The 18,709-nt window shown below is 46.5% G+C and overlaps 1 protein-coding gene across 1 annotated transcript in view; it reads left to right on the top strand.

The window, feature by feature from the left end:
* The window catches only part of UBE2O (ubiquitin conjugating enzyme E2 O), a 67,156-nt gene that overhangs the window by 32,195 nt on the left and 16,252 nt on the right, over positions 1 to 18,709 (top strand). The window contains exons 2-9 of the mRNA XM_075111700.1: positions 3,859 to 3,918; positions 9,130 to 9,240; positions 10,142 to 10,239; positions 11,733 to 11,796; positions 13,581 to 13,724; positions 14,352 to 14,461; positions 15,310 to 15,460; positions 16,270 to 16,772. Of these exons, the coding sequence (XP_074967801.1) occupies positions 3,859 to 3,918; positions 9,130 to 9,240; positions 10,142 to 10,239; positions 11,733 to 11,796; positions 13,581 to 13,724; positions 14,352 to 14,461; positions 15,310 to 15,460; positions 16,270 to 16,772 (1,241 nt within the window). The remainder of the gene's footprint in view (positions 1 to 3,858; positions 3,919 to 9,129; positions 9,241 to 10,141; positions 10,240 to 11,732; positions 11,797 to 13,580; positions 13,725 to 14,351; positions 14,462 to 15,309; positions 15,461 to 16,269; positions 16,773 to 18,709) is intronic.

The following is an 18,709-nucleotide window of genomic DNA, read 5'->3' on the forward strand; positions in this document are numbered from 1 at the left end:
TTATTTCTCCTAAAATGAAATATCAAGAATCCTGCCCCATGCAGAAAAGAGACTGTATGGGAATAGGAAAGGAAGAGATGTGCTGCCAGTGAGCAGGAATGTGTTGTCTTTTCCCCTTTGTTGGATAAAACATTGCAAGGGGACACAACATTGGTAGCTGGAGCCTGTATAGAGGTGTTCTTGTCTGCTCTTGAGTACCAGTGATGATACAAGCAAACCTAGATGGCTTATTACTGAATTTAAGCTCTGCTTTTAAATATGCAGGTAGCAACCAGGGTTTTATGCCGATACCAAGTGCTTCCAGTGCTGGCTTTGTTTGGACACACACCAGCCAGAGGTGGTTGTCCCTATAGCACTCAGCAACTCCTCTATTTGTCACTAAACTTCAGAAGCAATTGGTACTTATTTACCTGCTGCAATACTTGGCACTGGTGGCTAGTCTAAGTCATCAAAATAAATCACTCTGCTTTTGATCTCTTGTCAGAAGGTGGCTGTCGGAGAGGAAACTCGGCCCTGTGTCTTCCATGTGCTTTATGGAGTTGAGGGGTTAAACCCAGAGAGTTACAGGGTGAGTTTAAGCCGGCCCTGCCCAAGGGTGCCTACACCTAGACGCTGAACTGTTTGCTAAAGCGAGGATCCAGTTTGCTGCCACATGTGTTATTTCCCAATCTCTGCAGTTAATTTAAAAGAAAAAACACCGAAGATTTTTGCTTCAGATGATGAAGTTTGTGATAAACTAATGGTTTGAAGCAATAAGCTACCAGGGCTTAATGAGATAATGCTCGGTGGCTAGGCAGAAATGTTTGTCCTCTCCTAGTCTACCCAGTTTCAGGTGAGAGCTGTGATGGCAACCTTACTTCATCTGAGGCGAGGTGACTCAGCTGAGGAGGGGAGCATGTTCCTGTTGGTGCTTGTTCTCTGTGCAAAAATCAAAATTTCTGTACCCTTCCTGCTGCATTGGTATGAGCATCACCAGGCCTGGTGAAGTGTCAGATGTTCTCTAAGCTGCAGCTGGTGCCTTTTGACCGCTAGATCTGCTGTGGAGCTCAGGCGTTGATTCAGTGCTGAGCACCCAGAGAGCATCTGAATGGCAGAGGAAATAAATGGGTGCCGGAGCTGTTCTGCCTCTTCGCAGTCAGTGCCCTAACCAGCATAACTGTCTCCTGGGTGCACGTTGGTCGTCCCTTTTTGCCTGGGTTAAATGTGGGTGCGGTGATGAGTGCCTTTGGTTTGCCCTATTTAATGTACATAATGTGAATTTATTTTTTAAAAAGGCAACACAAAACGTGCCTTGCGTTTGAGGTGTTTGGAGGGTGTTGAGGCCAGCTTGGTGCGCAGGACTAGCTGAGGGCATCTCTGGGGAAACTGATATTTCTCATTCTAGGGGCTATTATCAAGGCGTGTGGCTAGAACGTAAAAGTACTCATGTTAATACCGACTTTTATGGAGGTAAATATAGCAACTGAGCTGTAAGTACCTATTTTAAAAGTGCTTCTCCAATATTGAGTTCCCTTGCTGCTGATTGAGGGGGCTAACCTTCGGCTGATGATCACATCACTCTGGGTATAACAGGCAGGAGGAGGAATGACAATGTGTTCAGCAGCAGCCATTCTGACTTCCTCTGGTCGGGTGTCTTCTGGGTTTTGATACTCTTTTGTGTGATGACAGACCTGCTAAGTATGTAATGTTGATGCTGGCATTCTGCCTACTACTTGGCTTGCTTGTCCTAGCAACTGAGGCAGGTGGGTCTGGCACATGAAGCTGAAAATAGTTGTGCTGCCGTTAAAAATCAAGAGATCTGAAAACAGGTTAAATGTAGTTCCCCTGCAGAGGCAGTTTTATGCCCTGCTTTGGGAAGAATTTGTGTGATTATTTGGGAAGGATCACAGAATGGGAGAACTACTCATTTTCAACTTTTGTGATTTGCCAGAGTTGACTAACACGCAAATATCGCTGCTGCCGGGTAGCATCAGATCATCTTGTCAGTCTGGGTTCTTCAGATACTGTTTAATACAGAACAGAGAGGTATGGCTCAGTGATATGTTGAAACATAATGCATCAATTTAAACACCACGCATCAGAGATTAAATTGCCCTAATGCATGTTGAAATGAAAGTATCACTATACACTTGGAGCTCTGCAGCAAGAGAACTCCAGTTAAAATACCCAAACTGCTGCTGCTCACGCGTGAGTACTTACTGGAATGTGGATGTTGCTGCCTGCTTCTGGATGTTAAGAGGCTATCTACACAGTACTTATTTTCACAAATAATTTTAGAAAGATGTATAAAAATTTATGTCTATCTTTATACCCTGGTGGGCTGTGGGAGGTGATAAAAACCCTTCCACAATCTGGAAATGGGCTGTGGGAGGCTTCAGGTTTCCCATTCCACTGGAGTTCAGACTCTAGGAGTTGGGTCTAAAAGCCTAGCTGGCTGGCTGTCTTCCTCTCTTACTGAAACACACAATCAAGAAGGCAATAAATACTCAGGTGCTTTGGTTTGATTCCAGATCCTGTCCTTGGATTATAGATTTATGTCTAATTTAGCAAAGCAGGCTGTAAGCCAGGGTGTGAGTTAGGGTGAAATGCTGACAAAGCACAGTGGATTTCGGGCTGGGGATCAACAAGGAAAAGCAACGAATGCAGCAGTAGCGGAGAGAGATTCTGAAAGCGAGATGTGAAAGAGGCTCTGTCCCTGATGTTGTGTTCGCATGGTGCTTCCCAAAATGCACGGTGTGTAATTGGTGTATTCGCAGGGCTCAAAGATGTACCAATGCAAGTATGTTCTTGACCACTGAAATGCGGATGAGACCTCTCCCTGTTCAGCAGAATGAAATTATAACTCAGTTACTGTGAGGCGGAGCAAGCCTGAAATTGGAGTTCAGGCTTGTGGCCTCCCTGTTAGTAGGCTTAGGACGTTATCCCTCGTGTAGCATTGTTGTCTTGGCGTATTCGATGGCAACTGCGTTTTGTGGCTTTGAGCTTCCTGATAATGCTTCATGAAGTAGCCTGGAAGTAGCCTTCAGATCTCAGAACCAGGCTGATGAAGGGCCACTTTGGAAGGACGTGGCCTTGGTTAACAGGCCAGCAGTCACCGGAGATCTATCAAGTGATACCTCCTCTTACCACTAACAACTCCTGGTGCCCACAGCTCTGCGTGGACTGATGTAGAATATGTAATGATGGTCCAGCCACATCTTTTGTTGCCAGCAGTAGCCCTTGGCCAGCAAGTGCTTTAGCAGGAGCTGGAGTATGAGCAGTGATTTGACTTCATCTGTGCTCTTATTGATATTTTGTGTTACCTGCATGGACCTGGGTGCAGCAACAGACATTTGTTTTCCTTTTTATTCCAAGGCAAAGTTCCCCTGCCAGCTAAGACTTCTCACTATACAGAACCTTGCTTAAAATGTTCCAGGCCAAACAGGATTTCCAGATATCTGGGGGTGTCTTGGGTGAAAAGGGTGCAGGACGACACAGAACTGTGGTGCGATGCGCTGCTTCCTGCATCTCCTGTCTTTTCCAGTACCTAGACTGGATGTGGGTAGGAAGTGATGCATGATGCAGATGGAGGAAGGGGAGAGTTGAGACTTGAAGTGATGAACAAGTCAGAATGTCTGCGCTCTTTTTGGTGTGTCTGTGGACATAGAGCACAGTTGTGCACAGGTCACCTGGATGCTGTGTTTCGGATCTGTCAGCTGGATTTTGCAGTTTTGCCAAGGGGTTAACTGTGTATGGAAGTATCATGCTCTGAAAACCTCTTCAGTCCAGAGGAACAGGATATTGGGCGTCCGTATTTATGTTGTTTCTGACCAAGTATCATCTGGGGTCACTAAATCCAGTGTCTCTCTCTTCCCTTAGCTGAAGCTTGAAGATCGCTCGGTGGTCCCTCGAGATGTGGTCAGACATATGAGCTCCAGCGTAAGTGCTTTTTTTCCTTTGTCCCTTTTTGATCATGATACTGCTGCATGGATTTCTAAGACTTGCCAAATTGCCTGAATGGAATTGAACAGTAATGCTTTGAGCATGTTCTATTTTTAGTGTGTTTGATAGACCTAGCTGTATCCTTTGAAAATTAAATGCTGATAAGGCTGCCTCTCTACTGTTGCATATCTGCAAAGGTCTCCTGAGCAAGCAAGCCTGACAGTGTTGGGTAATGAGACAAGAAGCCTGACTGTCCTGCCATCCTTAAGTTTTAAATCAATCCATTCTGAGATGCAGAGAGTGTGGGACCTGCTCTCCCGTACCTAACAGGGAGGCTGGGGGGGAGGTAGATCACATTGCTGCTATGTGCCTTTTGTGTGCGGTGGCAGAGGATTTGCAGGAAATGTTTTCAGGGAGACCTCTCAATCTACAGCGAGCACTGTCTCGTCCAGTTTCTCCCAGAAATACAGCAAATCCCAACACTACTGAAGCAAGGCATACGTTGAAGCATCTGACACAGCTAGGTCAGCAGAAGGCAAGCTGGTTCTTGATCAGCAGCCTATAATCACTACCTTTACCCTTCCTGGATACTATTTTAAGTCCTAGTCATTCTGTTCTAATTGTACAGCATTTATGCTTGTCAGAGATGAGTGGATTTGGTTTTTGTGTAGGGAATACTGGGAGCGTTGTTCAGATCGATTATCAGATGAGATGTGGTCTGTTTAGGAGCTTACTAGGCTGGCAATTTCTTGCTGTTGGCGCGCACCTAACCTCTAACCCCAAGCCATATGGCCTGCCACGTGCACGCCTGGATCTTCCCTTGACTTGATTCCAGCAATGTGGCTACCAAGGTTGTGATGAAGCGGGCAGCTGGCCGCTAACTGCTGCAGTTGCCCACATGGTGTGCAGCCTGGTGCAGGGATGGGAAAGGCCATTCTCTGACCTGGGTGTTCGGATTTTTTAAATAAATCCTTTCTGTCCATTAAAAACCAAAAGTAAACCCACCCCTTATTCATAGAATCTTCCAAAGAGAAGAAAAACGGGAAAAAAACCTTGAATGGTAATTTGAAAAATGTTGAAGCAAAATATTTCCTTAAGAAACGTAGTTGTTTGAAATGGAAATTTGGAGTCAATGTATCTTACTAAAACTGCAGCTTTATGAAAGTATTTAAGTCCAAAAAAAAAAAAAGGACCGTGAGCAAATTGAAATCAGCTGTTCACGCCCGTTGTACCTGGCACAGCTGGACTCTGTAGTATATCCTTGCTCAGAGGGATTCTCTGAGTCCTGCCTCTCGACTGGTTGTTCTACAGTGCTGCTTAAAGTCATTTCAAGCTTTCAGGACAGCAAGTTCTTCTGCTCTTAGCAAACATGGATGTGCTGCTTTTGCTTGCAGTTTCCATATGCCTCTGAGCAGAAATTGGCTCCTCTGGCTTGCTGCACATGTAGCAGTAGATACATTGCCCGGCGGTTGTTTTGCATGCTCCTTTATTGTCTGTTTGCATGTTTAAACACTGGCTTTTGCTTGACCATTTGTACCAGTGGTTGATAACTTCATTTTTTTTTTTAATTGATGGAATGGTGAGGGTATAACTCAATTTCTCTCCACTCTAGTCAAAAGCATAGCAAATCTGAACATGACTTATACTTCACCTTGCCCTCAAATATGTTCTAAATGTCAGTGGTAAATGAAACAAACCCCTTCTATCCCGAAGAAAACCTTCACTTGTTAATCAGATGTATTCCAAAAATCAGAAGAGCATTTAAAACACAAAATCTGCAAGTGTCAGCCTGCCAAATTCAGGATGTGGGATGGTTGCCCTGCACCAGTTGGCCTGGCAAATGCACAATGTGAAACTTATTCTGTATTCACCACACTCTCTTAGAGCTTGTTTTTAACCTTGAGCGGGAAGGACTTGAAATCCTCTGTTCCTCAAGGGAAGAGAGCTGAGTCAAATTCATGTGCTTCTCATCGAGCACTGAATGTGGGGAAAGACTGCTTCAGGGGGTAATGCATAAAATGAGATCACTTTCTCTGAATGCAGCTGGGGCTGTAAATCTAATCCAGCTGGATGAGAACTGGTGAAAGTGGTGGTGTTAGTTTTTCCAGGTGATACGCTAATTTGGGTGAAGGATTAGAATTAGGTCTGCAATCTGCCAGGCACCTGGATTTTGTTGCTTCAAAGGGTGCTGGGCTATGCTGTCCCTTTTAAATAAAGGAATAAGAAGGTGGTGTAAAGATCCCTTTATCAGAAAAGAGCGTTGAGGGAAAGAGAAGGATGGGGGAGGCAGAAGGTGTGGGACTGCAGCCTTTGCCTGCTGGACTGCTTTTATCTCAGATGGGAGTTTGCTAGTCTGCCCTAAAGCCTTGTTCTCTGATGGGGAAGGAAAAGAGTCACTTCTCTGTCCCTTCACTACTTAAATACTCAGTATCTCCAGCGTGAGGCATGCTGTCAGGGTACCAGAAGCAGCAGGAAGAAAGTTGAGGAGTGCCCTTAGTTCTGGTGTGAGTGGGGCTTGAAGCCACCAACGCTTATAAGGAAGATCAGTCGCCTCCCTCTTCCAGTTCTGCTGTTGGAGTTGATAGAAATTGATTTTTGTAATAGAACTGTGAAATGCTAGCTCATCTCACGTGCTCCCTCCTTTAATGGGAGCGTCTGATGAGCGGGATGGGATGGTTGTGTTTGAGCAGGCTGGTGGGGAGCTGTGCTCTGGCTCTAGACCTGCCCTGGAGAACAAGAGACAAGTTGGCGACTTCTCTCTCCGGGCCTGCATTACTGAGTGCTGCTGTCATCTCAGAGTGATTCAGCAGAACCCCTCAGTCCGCAGATCTGCCTCCCGTGTCGCAGGCTAATGTTTCATGTGACACTGAAATAAACTCATAACAAACAAAGGTTCGGTGGCAGGTGAGGGAGGAGAGCTGTGAACCAACAGTGCTGTAGCTTCGGGGGCTGCTCACAACATTGACCTCTGCTTTCTTAATCACAGACAGTGCTCTGTGCTTGCTCAAGCGTTTTGCAACTGGAGGGAGAAGCAAGCTGAACTAAACCCGGTGCTCTTGCTGTGACTAGGTGGCACCCGACTGTGTTAGGTGGGAGGCAGGCTCGTACGGTGGTGCAGGCACCTTCTCCATGGGGAAACTGTCGCTTAGAGAATGGGCAGAGGGTATTGGTATGTGTCAGTTGCCCCAGTCCTGGTTTTATTACTTGTTATTCTTTCACCATCAATAAAAGAGGGCATTTAGGCCCAGATAAGATGATCCACAGGAACTGCAGGCGCTCAGTTGTATCACGCCTCAGAGCTGCTGTCGCGTTGGCTGCTGACAGAGGAAAAATTAATTCCGAAACGCTCGGTGTAGGGCAAGGGATTTGTTTCTTGAGGTTTTTTTTGGTTCTGACTACTAAGACATCCAAAACACAGGGCTGAACTGCAAAGCACAGGCAGAGGGTGGACCGGGCATACTTAGTTTAGCTTAATCTGGAGGAAAAGTGGCGTAGGTGGCTGTGCTCTGGCCTTCAGAAGCTGAGGGTTTGGGTTGAGCAGGTGCCACTTCTGAGCAGGCCTTGCTCATCATGCTCCAATCATGCTGGCAGCAGCTTTTGTGAGTCGGGCATAGTTCTGGCAAATCCTGTTCAGGTGAGAGTTATGGTGCAGCTCTGCCGGGCTCTTTCCTGGCAGCCTGTGCAGGTTACAAGCTACGTTAGGCTTAGCTGCTGTCTGTCACGATGGAGCTATAGCTGGGAAAGGCTTCCTTTGCCTTCCCAGAAATAGGAATGGTATGTGGAGCCGCTGAAGGGAACAAGCCCCTTCCGCTTTGGGCGCAGCCTGCAAGGCTCTCCCAGCCCTCCCGGCTGTGCTGGCACAGGCGATGTTTGGGTCAGGACCCCCTCTCCTCATCGCCGCCGCCTCAGGAGCCGCAGGGCTGCGGAGCACAGAGTTGGTGCGATGTGAGGAATAGGGCTTGCAGCAGGCAGGTGGAAAACAAGCCAGCCAAATGGGCTGAGCAATCTGTCTAGGAATTATCCCGGACTGCGGGTGTCTGCGGGGTGTCTTTTGCTCTAACTACCAGTCCCCAAGATAAGACTGGAGGAGTTGAGCACCAGCAAACTCCTGAACTCCCAAAAGGGCCGCCCAGGCCTCTGAGTGAAAGCTCTGAATAAATATTTAATGTGTTTGAAAGAACAGCATGTTTATAGGTGGACTGAGCAAACAAATCCATTTCTCACAGGGTATAAGCCTTTCGAGTGTTATGCTCAAGTCCTGCTGGAGCAGAGACCTCGATGCTTGAGATAAGGACAGCTCCAGAAGTTGCTGATACCAGGGCATTTGTCGTGCTGGCCCTCAGTCAGCTTTTATAATGGACTTGTGGTCTTTAATAAATAAGAGTATCGATTGTCCCAGCTGTCAGGAGGCCAGGGCAGCTGCTGCATTTGACAGTGTTTGGGTTAGCAGCCCTTCCTTGCAGGCCTCCACCATATGTGTAAGCAACATGCATATTGTGTTCTCCCTGCCAAACTATCCCCAGAAGGCTCTTGACAGCATGCATTATTTTCTTGGGGACAGAAAAGATTGAAACTTTGCTAAAAAGTGAGGGAGATAATGACAACCATCTCGTAATTGGACCAACTGTAAATTATCTGGCTTGAAACCTTGAAATCTGATGAAAGGTGCCAGATTTTTTTTTTTCAGTAGGGCAGTAACTGAAGACTATTTATATTGTCCTGCAAAATCAAGATTTACATGAGAAGTCACAGATAGCTTTAAAGGTTTTCCCTTGGGTGCTGGGTGGATGGATGATCTACCCCCGCCTTTGCTGGCTCGGGGCAGTTCCTGCAGGGCAGTCCCATGCACTTGCAGAGATCTGCTCAGCTGGATAGACCAAGGAGCCAGGCAGATTAAAGCAAGTAAATGCTAATCACCTGACATAGTGTGGTTGTATTTGAGTGGAGGCTGCAGTCTCTGGGCTGCTGCATTAGCAGCCATTGCAATTTTTAACTGGGAAGAGAACACTGCAAGTCTTTAGTGATGTCACCTTCTGAGTTATCTCAGGGTCATGAGAAATGCCCCTTCAGAACAAGGGCCTGAAGGGTATGAGGCAGGTTTGCTCTTGAGACTTGTCTCTGCGCTTCCCATCTGTACACAGAGCATGTATGTGTGTATGTAGGACCTTCCCTTGGCGATAAACCGTTTTTCCTCTTTTGTGCTTTCAGGACAGCCAGTGTGGGACAGTAATTGATGTAAACATAGAGTGTGCTGTGAAGCTGGTAGGAACGAACTGCATCCTCTACCCCGTCAACAGCAAGGACCTGCAACATATCTGGGTGAGAACATAGCCAAAATACGTGTGGGATCCAGGGCCTGGTGGTTTGGAGGGATGCTGCTGTATTCCAAGTAACACATGCAAGGGAGGCATCCATATTGTGCAAGATGCATCTGTGGTTTGGTTTTATTTTAAACTAACTGAAAGTATCCTCCCTAGAAGAAGATGATGCAGCATCACCTCATCTCCCCATCTGTTCTGTGTTTCTGATCACATCGCTGAGACCAAATTGACTTGGAGGGCTAGGTTGACATTAAATGGTGTGAGAAGTTCACTGAGATGGGCTGGTGTGATGACCTGATTGGGACAGCCCCGTGGCGGTGGCACCGAGCTTCTGAGCTGCAGTATTGTTATTGTTTAAACAGGCTATAAAAATGCTGGGAGGAGTAGAGTATTCTGTTGAGCTGGAAGAGTCTGAAATGTACCTGGTTCCTCCCTCCTGGGTGGGTGGTTTCCAGAGACCAGGTGGCATAGGATTTCATCATTCTTTTTCCTGTGAGAAAAAGATAATTTGGGAGTGAAGAGCAGGAGCGTCACAACCCTTCTCAAGAAACAGCTTGTGGAAAGGCAGTGGGATACAGGCTTTTCTGCTCAGGATGGAATATTAAGCTCGGAAATAAAAATTAACTGTTAATATTGGCTGAAGGCAAGCGTGACTTAGCAGGTTTGAGATCTAAGGAAAAAATCTGAGGAAGCCTGAGCTGTTTAAATGGAGAATCCAGGCTGTATGCCGACTGTCAGACTCTCGAATGTACACTTATTCTGGTGTATAGCGAGAGCTGCGGTTGCTGTCATAAAGCCCTTTGAGATTGCGATCTAGTTTGCATTGTCTGAGGACTGACTTGATGGCTCAAAGTACAAGGGTTGATGTTTGTAAGTCTTGTTTTCTGTTTTGTTCATAGCCTTTCATGTACGGTGACTACATAGCCTATGACTGCTGGCTGGGCAAGGTCTATGACTTGAAGAACCAAGTCATCCTCAAGCTTTCCAATGGAGCCAGGTAATTCTTCCTGTTGAAGACTTGTCCCCCTTGGTTTCACAAGTTTGGGAAAACTAAAAACAGGCTGGGCTTCTCATTTGCATACTGATAAATTATCTGCTTGCATTATCTTCAGATGTAGAGTAAGAGTATATCTTTCGCTGGAAACATTGAGATTCATTGGTCACCCTGTGGAAAAGCTGTTGTCTGAAAGGTGGCAGGTTTTTTTCAATCCCAGCAGATCAGTCCTCCAGAACTGAAGTATGTTGGTTTTTAGGCTGCGCTTCTGTCCTGGAAAAGTGGCTGTTTAAGATGGATTGCATATGCCAGACTCTCTCAGTAGGAGTGCATACCTTCACTGAGATGCAGGGAGGGAGGATTCTTACCTTAACAAACAAAAAAAAAAATCTGTGAAAGCATAGAAACCACCAGGCGAGTGGTTTTCATCAAAGACAAACAAGCAGCCCAAGACTGATCAGCACTGCTTTATTTTCACTGTGATTTGCAACAGTGTTAGGAATTTTCTTTCAATGAAGGCATAATCCAAAGCTGTATCTCTAATGAGCTTTAACTAGAGATATTGAAAGAAATATCTATTTAACTTATTTTGTAGTTCTGCAAAGCCAGCGGAAGGATCTGAATTCTATTCCTTGTGCGTGTTGGACAGTTACTTGAGAACTAAAACCATCTGAACTCACTACATTTGCTCTGTTACTGAGTCCTGTCTTGTCCGACAAACTTTTTTGAGAAGGAAGGAAGGAACTGGTGGAGGGCCAAGAGGCTGATGGGCCTGGTAGCTGGGGGATAGCCCATCTGTCTTGGAAACCGAGTGCTGACACTGATTTTTTTTTTTTTTTAAATCCACCCACAACCCTGCAGCCAGCTCCGAGTCTTTCTAAGAGAAGCGAGCAATGCAAGAGCTATGACAGATGATTGGTGGATGCGCCTGTGATTTTGATTGTTTTAGCTTTTGATTAACCCAGACTGAAAGGCTCTTACGCATATGTTAAACTGGGAGTGAAAAATAGCTACGCTTCTCTATCTGTATTGCCTGTAGTTACTGGTGCAATTTAAAACCTTGCTTAGTTTCTGTTACCAGCTCATGCATAGCTATGCAAAATGAGGTAACTGTTTTCAAAATCTCTTCCTAATGAATCATTCGAAATCTTTACCCAAAGTCACTCTGGAAATGAAGCTATTACTGAAGCAAGTATATCCAAATTGCCTTCAGGTTCCAGTGTTGCTGTGAGTAATAAATGGGACTTTTTAGCAGGTAAATCTTATCCAGCACCCTGCATATTACTTACTTCTTTACATCCTGAAGGGAACCTTTAAATACCAGGCAGTAGTTCTATAGCTTGTCCACAACCAGTTTTGCTGTGGACCATAAAGGCTCAGCGATATACTGCCGGGCATGTGGACAGACCCGCTCAGGCAGTGGCCGTTAATTTGGTGCTGTTTGCTTGAGATGAATAGCTCTGGAAGTGCCACCGTGTCTCTTGTCTGTTTTCCAGGTGTTCTATGAGCACAGAAGATGGAGCCAAGCTGTATGATGTTTGTCCTCACGTCAGTGACTCGGTGAGCTTCTGGTTCTCCCGAGAGTCTTTTTGATCAGCTTCATCTCGTAAGCTTTCTGTGCAGGAGGGAGGGGGAAGGCAAAACCACAGGCGCTTGTTAACACTAAAAATTAAACGATGCATCACAGCTGAAAAACACTTCTAGATCTTCACTTGAAGTAAGTGTAACAGGATGTAGCTTAAAGGTAATGTTAGTAATGAGCAGGTTTTGAGGAGGTATTACAATTAGTGTATCCAACTGCCTTCTTTGCAAACAACTTGCATAACATCCAGTCAGATGGCTGATGTCAAGGAAGTTCACTGTCTGCTCATTATATCTGTACGTGTTTGAAAAGGCTCTTACTCCATTTTATGCTTTCAAAATAGTTCCCCTTCTGGAAAAGGGCATATTGTTTAAAAGGTGTTCTGCTAGAAGCACGTTTCCAGATCACGTAAAATACTGTCTCTCTTGCTATTGTAATCCCTCGTGTTCTCTGAATGGAGACCTGCCACCATCCTGGCATTTTCCAGATCACATGGTGGGGAAGGATTGCTAGCTTTTGGCTAAAACATAGTTCCCTGTGTGATGACGGGATCTAACCTCTCACCTTTAAAGGCTGATGGCAGCTTGCTTGTTTATCCAAACAGCATCAGTAGGGCCCTGCTGCACTCCGGCAGCGGTATTGGGAGCTGGCTGAGAACTGCGTGTAATTCCTAGGAACTAGCAATGCAGTCAGCGCTTATCCCTCCCAGCCTTCAAAGCAAAGGTCCCTTTGATCTAAAGCTGCACTTCTGTTAAAATTTAATGCCTGTTTCTTGAAGAGTAAATGGAGTATCGGTTTAATAGGATGTGCTGCTGTGGCTTCCTTATTCTTAATAGAAAAGGTGAGGTCTGTTGCTTGATATTCTCCAGTATCTTACCTCTTCTACTTTGGGTTGTGCAGTATGTCTTCCACTTGCTAAATGGATGCTGTAGCAGCATCCAGTTTCTGGGTACCCAATTTTGAGATAGCTTGTTTTGAGTCAGGCTGCCTTTAAAGAGTACATAGTCCTCTGCAGACTTGTGGTTTGGTCTGAAACATGAGTTGTCTCCAGTGTTACTCTTGATCCTGTACTCAGAACTGCTGTGTGTTAGATACTTACCTGACTTAGCTCTTGTCACACTGCTCTCATCCTTTCTGACACATGACTCGATATAGTTTTGTACTCAGTATTTTATCTACCCTAAACTGCTCTGTCCGCCCCCACGTCCCGAATCTTCTGCTCATCAAGTCACTCTAAATAGCAGTGGGAAGGAGCTCTAGGACAGCGACTGTTTACCGTCCTGTTTTGTTTTCAAAGAACTGTCGTATTAACTAATCCACTGCAGACAGTAGTAATATGTACAAACTTAATTTGACAAGCAGAGGAGTGAAGGCAGGCATCCTCTGGCTCTGAAAGCTGTAGATGCTTGAATTAGAGCATGGAAAAAAGATGGGTGTCCTTGCCCAGGACTCAGCCCACCTTGGCTACCTTGTTATTGAGAACACTTGTGTGGAAATCCACATCTTTTGTTTCCTCCAAGTACCTTGCTTCTCCCCCACTGAGTCATAGTCCCCTACGGATGTGTGACAGAGCAGGTTGCTATAGGAACTGCTGGGCTGACTTCAGGAGAGGAATGAGCTTTAAGAGATGGGCAACTTGCAGACTTTTCCTTTACGGTTAATTTTACTGAACATGAATGACAGAAGAGAAATGCTGGAATCTTAAATCTCTAAGAGCAGGAGTCCTTCATGCTGGTTTTTTTCCCTTCTCTTTCCCACACAGGGTCTCTTCTTTGATGATTCATATGGCTTTTATCCTGGGCAAGTCCTCATCGGGCCTTCTAAAGTCTTCTCCAGTGTGCAGTGGCTCTCAGGTGTGAAGCCTGTTCTGAGCACAAAGAGCAAGTTCAGAGTGGTGGTGGAAGAGGTAAGGACTGACAAGCTGACACACGGCCACCTTCTGCACAGAACAGTCGCCGGCTGGCATTTTGGAGCAGAGTCAGCTTTCCATGGTAACCTTCCAAGAACAAATGTTGTTCTGAGGTGACAAATTCCTCATTGTGGATGGACAGGACTTCTGAGTGTAGCTTGGCTTTTACTCCCAAGGGTCCCTGCCAGCACCCTGTAAGGTGATCGCGTGCCAATACACTTAGAGGCTGATCATTAGGGTAGTAGAAGCACCTCTTCCATTGAAACTTAATGTTGCATGCTATCCAAAAAGGGAGAAACGTTGCTGACTCATTGCTGAAAGAGGGAGCAGCTCCGAGTCCCTTAGCATGTCTTTGTGACATTGCACCTCTGACTTGTATGTACTATAGCTTCCTTCCCAAGCTAGATGTCATCTTTCTTGAAGTTAAAAACTTGTAGCAGCTCTCGATGTTGCCAAGAGCTGTGCTGTGGGAGCACTGTAGTGGTCTTGGATGTGGTGAAACTGCACTTGTCCATCTTAAATGATAAAAGCAGGTTTGCTGCTTTCCTGTGCATTCAGATCCTAGACACTGGTCTAGGAAAGCTTCTGAAAAATTAAATTGCTTTCTCTCTCTTTATACTGTAGGTACAGGTAGTAGAACTAAAGGTTACTTGGATCACTAAAAGCTTCTGTCCTGGAGGTACAGACAGTGTGAGCCCTCCTCCCTCCATAATCAGCCAGGAGAAACTGTCCAGGTGAGATCGGTTGAAAACCCCTTTTCACTCCCAGCACCCAGGGCCTGCACAGACTGTGGGTAACACGCCTGCCTACCAGCTGATTAGACACAATGCTGCTGTTTCCAGTGGGTTTTTCTCCTTGTTGTATGCCTGTGTATTCCAGAGCTTTGCATATGTGAGAATAGCTTCCAAATTAGTTTAGCAGGCACTGGAGTTACCAACACCGGGGCTAGCATCCCACCAATCCTCTCCAAGTACTCTCCAGCTGACAAGTGCATAGAGGAAAGTGGCGTCTGGCAACAGCTCGCTTCTTCCCTGGTCCTTCCACTTGTGCCTGGAGCAGGTTGCAGCTTTTAACTGTGTGGCTGCACTAGCTCAGGACAGCTAAGGTGTCCTGCTCTGGACCCAGGCTGGTGCTGAGGGAGCATCTGGTGCCCTCTGCAGGCTACAGCTTCAAAAATGGGCTGGAGAAAATTCAGAAGTCAGATGAGTAATAGCACAATGCAGTGTAGCTCCTGCCGGGAGCTCATAAGGAAGCTGGAGGAGAGGAGCTCTGGGATGACTGCGAAAAAAAACAATGCCAACTTCAAATGCCTCTTGGCAGCTGTCTCTGGGAGGGGGAGCTGGAGGGAGAGGAGTGACTGAGGCCCTACCCAAACCCCTTGTATCCCACCCAGTCCCTGGTGAGATTTTCCACTCCTCCTTTAGAATTGTGTGCCTGGAAAAGATTTGGTGTGGTGTTGGCTTCTAACACCCCAGAAGTGCTGTTGGCCTGAGGTCGTGCCAGTTGTGTGGAGGCCCTGGTCGCTACTAGGTTCTGTTACTGCTGTTGCACTTTGCTCATGGCTGTCCTCCCATTCTACCAGGGTAAAGCGTCTAGGGTGCTTTGACCATGCCCAAAGGCAGCTTGGGGAAAGGTGCCTCTATGTATTCCCGGACAAAGTGGAACCTGCAAAAATCACCTGTGAATGCCCTGAGAGGAACTGTGTCCTGGGTGAAGGATCAGTTGCCAAAAAGGTGAGCTGAGGGGTCGAGGGAGGCATTGATTTCTCTAAGCATTTCTGGTCGTTGTGGCTTTTAAAGCAGAAATCTTCCAGGTAGTCATGTGGTCTGAAATGTGACTCCTGAAGTGGTGGTTGTAAAGAGTAATGGCTTGTTGTTGCCAGCAGCGAAGTCACCTTGTAGAGCAGTCTGACGGCGCTGGGTGAAGCATGCAGCTAACGCCATGAGAGAGCATGAACAGGACCTTGAACGTAGAGGTGTCACCTTGCAGGGGTCAAGCCGTGTCGGAGCTGGTGTGCTCTGACAGCCAGGACTGTTAGACGCATGTCGTTTTCATTAGCATGACCTCAGGTTTCTCATGGAGCTGAACTGTTCAGTTAAATCCTTGCTACAGTGAGACAAGAAAGAAATCTTTGCTTCCTAGGCCAAATGACTCATGCTATGGTTTCTACATGCTGGCTGTAGAGCAGCGGTGTTCCTAGAATAACAGGATATCATCAGCGTTGGATGGTGACCTCCTTGCATAGCTGTGTCTGTTATGTAGATTAACTTGCGCAGCCTGTGACCTTCTGGAACAAAAAGTTCAGAGCGTGCTTAAAATAGCCTTAAGGAGCAAAGCTTACCTTCCTTGGACTAGTCCAGTGCTGCTCCTGAGTAGAGCAATGGAGAGATGCTGGTTTGCCGAATACTCTGGTGCAGGTAAAATGTGCAGAAGCCCGTGGGGTGCTGTTTTCCTCTGTGTGTAAAGCTAACGGTTCCCCAGGTTGGCTGGCAACTTGCTGAGTGTACAGGCATGTTGTCTGACCCAGGTCTGCTTTCTCTAGGTGAGGCGGCTGCTGAAGAAGCAGATAGTGAAGATCATGTCATGCTCCCCGGAGTCTCAGGGTACCAGTGAAGCCCCTGACAAAGAGTCTGCTGCAGCTGCTGACCAAAAATCAGAAGAGCTAAAGCCTGGATCAAAGTGTGAGCTGGATGACTCTTCCAACAGTGCACCGAGTCCTGGCGAAAGAAAGGAGGAGCAGCCTGAAGAAACTGGGAAGGAGAAGGGGGGAGCAGAGGTGCGACAGCAGCAGCCTCCCTTTCTGCTGAAAGACGAAGGGTCAAGCGACTACCGGCTTCAGTCCATGGAGCAAGATGCTGATGATGAGGCAGCCGATGACACTGATGACACTAGCTCTGTCACCTCTTCTGCTAGCTCCACCGCTTCCTCCCAGAGTGGCAGCGGCACTGGCCGCAAGAAGAGTATCCCTCTTTCCATCAAAAACTTGAAGCGGAAGCACAAGAAGAAGAAGACAAAGATTTCAAGAGAATTTAAGCCAGGGGACAGGTGAGTTGGATTTCCAAACCCAGGTACGCTTGCCAAATATCCCTTATCAAAGCTCTCAGATGTAAACCATCTCTTCCGCTTGGTTGGAGGTGTGATGGTGTGCGTCATGTTAAAACACCCCTTGGTAGTAACCAGCAGTGATTATCTTCTGATGACCAGCAGTGGCCTGGTTGAAATCAGCTTGGTCTCAGTCCAGCTTCTGATGAAAGTGGGGCCATGTGATGTGGCACTGATGCTATTCTATCTCAGCTGTGCCTCGGGGCATTGACTGTGCTGGGCTCTGTACGCAGAGGAAGAGACAGGTGAATGAAGATCATACAGCTTAAACATAACACTAATTGGTTACATCATTGGCAGCTTCTGCAGAGAGGCTGAGGATAGGCCATGCTGGTGGGAAAGGATGGCTTACCCTCAGAGAGCTGTCTCCAGATCAGCGCGGAGGTCTGTGCTGGCAGGGGTTCCTACTGCAGTGGGCTCTGTGTCCTCATTCTACTCTGGAGAAAGATCTGCAACTTTGGCCAGCAGTATACCACTTATTGGGTTTTTAATGAGCAAAATGCGCTCCCTGAGAGCCTTGGAGGGATTTATTTCAGTAGCCTGGGGAGGTAGCGTTGCATCTATCTGTCCATTTCTAGATAAAACTGGATCTCAGCAGCTTTTACCGAACTTGAGAATGTTTAAGCTGTTCTCAGGGGATGCAAAAACATCTGATAGCTGGCTAGCCTCTCTTGCTGGCTTCCCTGGGCTCCTAGTTGTGTACAGATCCTGCATCAGAAGCGAACTAGTACAGATAATGTAAGAATCCTCCCAGAATAGTGACATTATCAGGATTTAGGAGATCCAGTGGTTCGAGAATGCCGTGAACTTTGTTCACATTTTGTTTGGGTATTTTAGCTTTGACTGTGTGCAAGGACAGTTGTTCCTTTAGTCCTTGTGTGTTTTGGAGATACTGGATTTGAAGGACAAAAACATGAGCAGAGCAATATTCGAGGGAAAGAAACAAAAATAGGAGAGCATGATAGTGTGCCTGGGAACGATTCGCAGTTTACTGGTCACTTCTTACCCCTCTGCTGAGTGCCTCTGCTTCATTAAAGGCTTTGCTGAGGAGTGCTTGGCTAGTAAACCTGGTAGCTTTCTGCACCGTACAGGCAGTGGGGAGAAATCCCTGTGACAACAGTGAGAGATTCCTGTGCTGGATCTGGGCAGCTCTGTACAAGGAATGCAGAGATCAGATGTTGGAACACTTTGCAGAGATGACCCTGCTGCAGAGAATAAGAAATACAGGTTTTTAAGCACAGAATGTGAAACCCCAGCTGATACTTCAAAGGGCGTGTGTGGCAGCTGGTCACGGCTCAGTACGAGGGGTCTTCGCTGTTTGACTATTCAGATGAAGCCGGTGAGACCATCAGTAGGTGTGCTGCCAAACGCTGCTGAGAAATGCAAAGCGATGGGCTTGCTGCAGTTAGTCACCAGATCTGATGTGTCAGCTCATGGGCATCTCTGACTGCAGGGGGCCAGCTCAGCCTGTGGCTTTACCATTATTTCGCGACTTGCTGCAGCTCTACAGGCAGCACATAGACATCTGGTTATTTTTTTAGTGAAGATATACAGGGATTTTCGCTAATGCCAAGTTGTGATTTTTGTTTGAGAAGCAGCGTAAACTGTGTTGCAGACAGGACCGTACCGTTTCCTTGGGTGGCCTGCCTTTCTACTCTCCCACCCTCAGCTGCACATGCCCCCACTTCTCCCAGGGAACCGTCTGTTGGCATGTCACCCACCACGCTTGACCCGTTACGCTTTTTCTTCTCTGATAATTTCTGCTGTTGAGTGCTGGCCCTACCAGAAACTTCATTTTATTTCTCCTTAAATATTTCTCTGACATTCATAAAAACAGCACTGGAGGAAAACAGTTGTATTTGCCTATTGTATTTTCTTTA

The sequence above is a fragment of the Phalacrocorax aristotelis genome, chromosome 16 (assembly GCF_949628215.1).
Source record: "Phalacrocorax aristotelis chromosome 16, bGulAri2.1, whole genome shotgun sequence".
Classification (NCBI taxonomy): domain Eukaryota; kingdom Metazoa; phylum Chordata; class Aves; order Suliformes; family Phalacrocoracidae; genus Phalacrocorax; species Phalacrocorax aristotelis.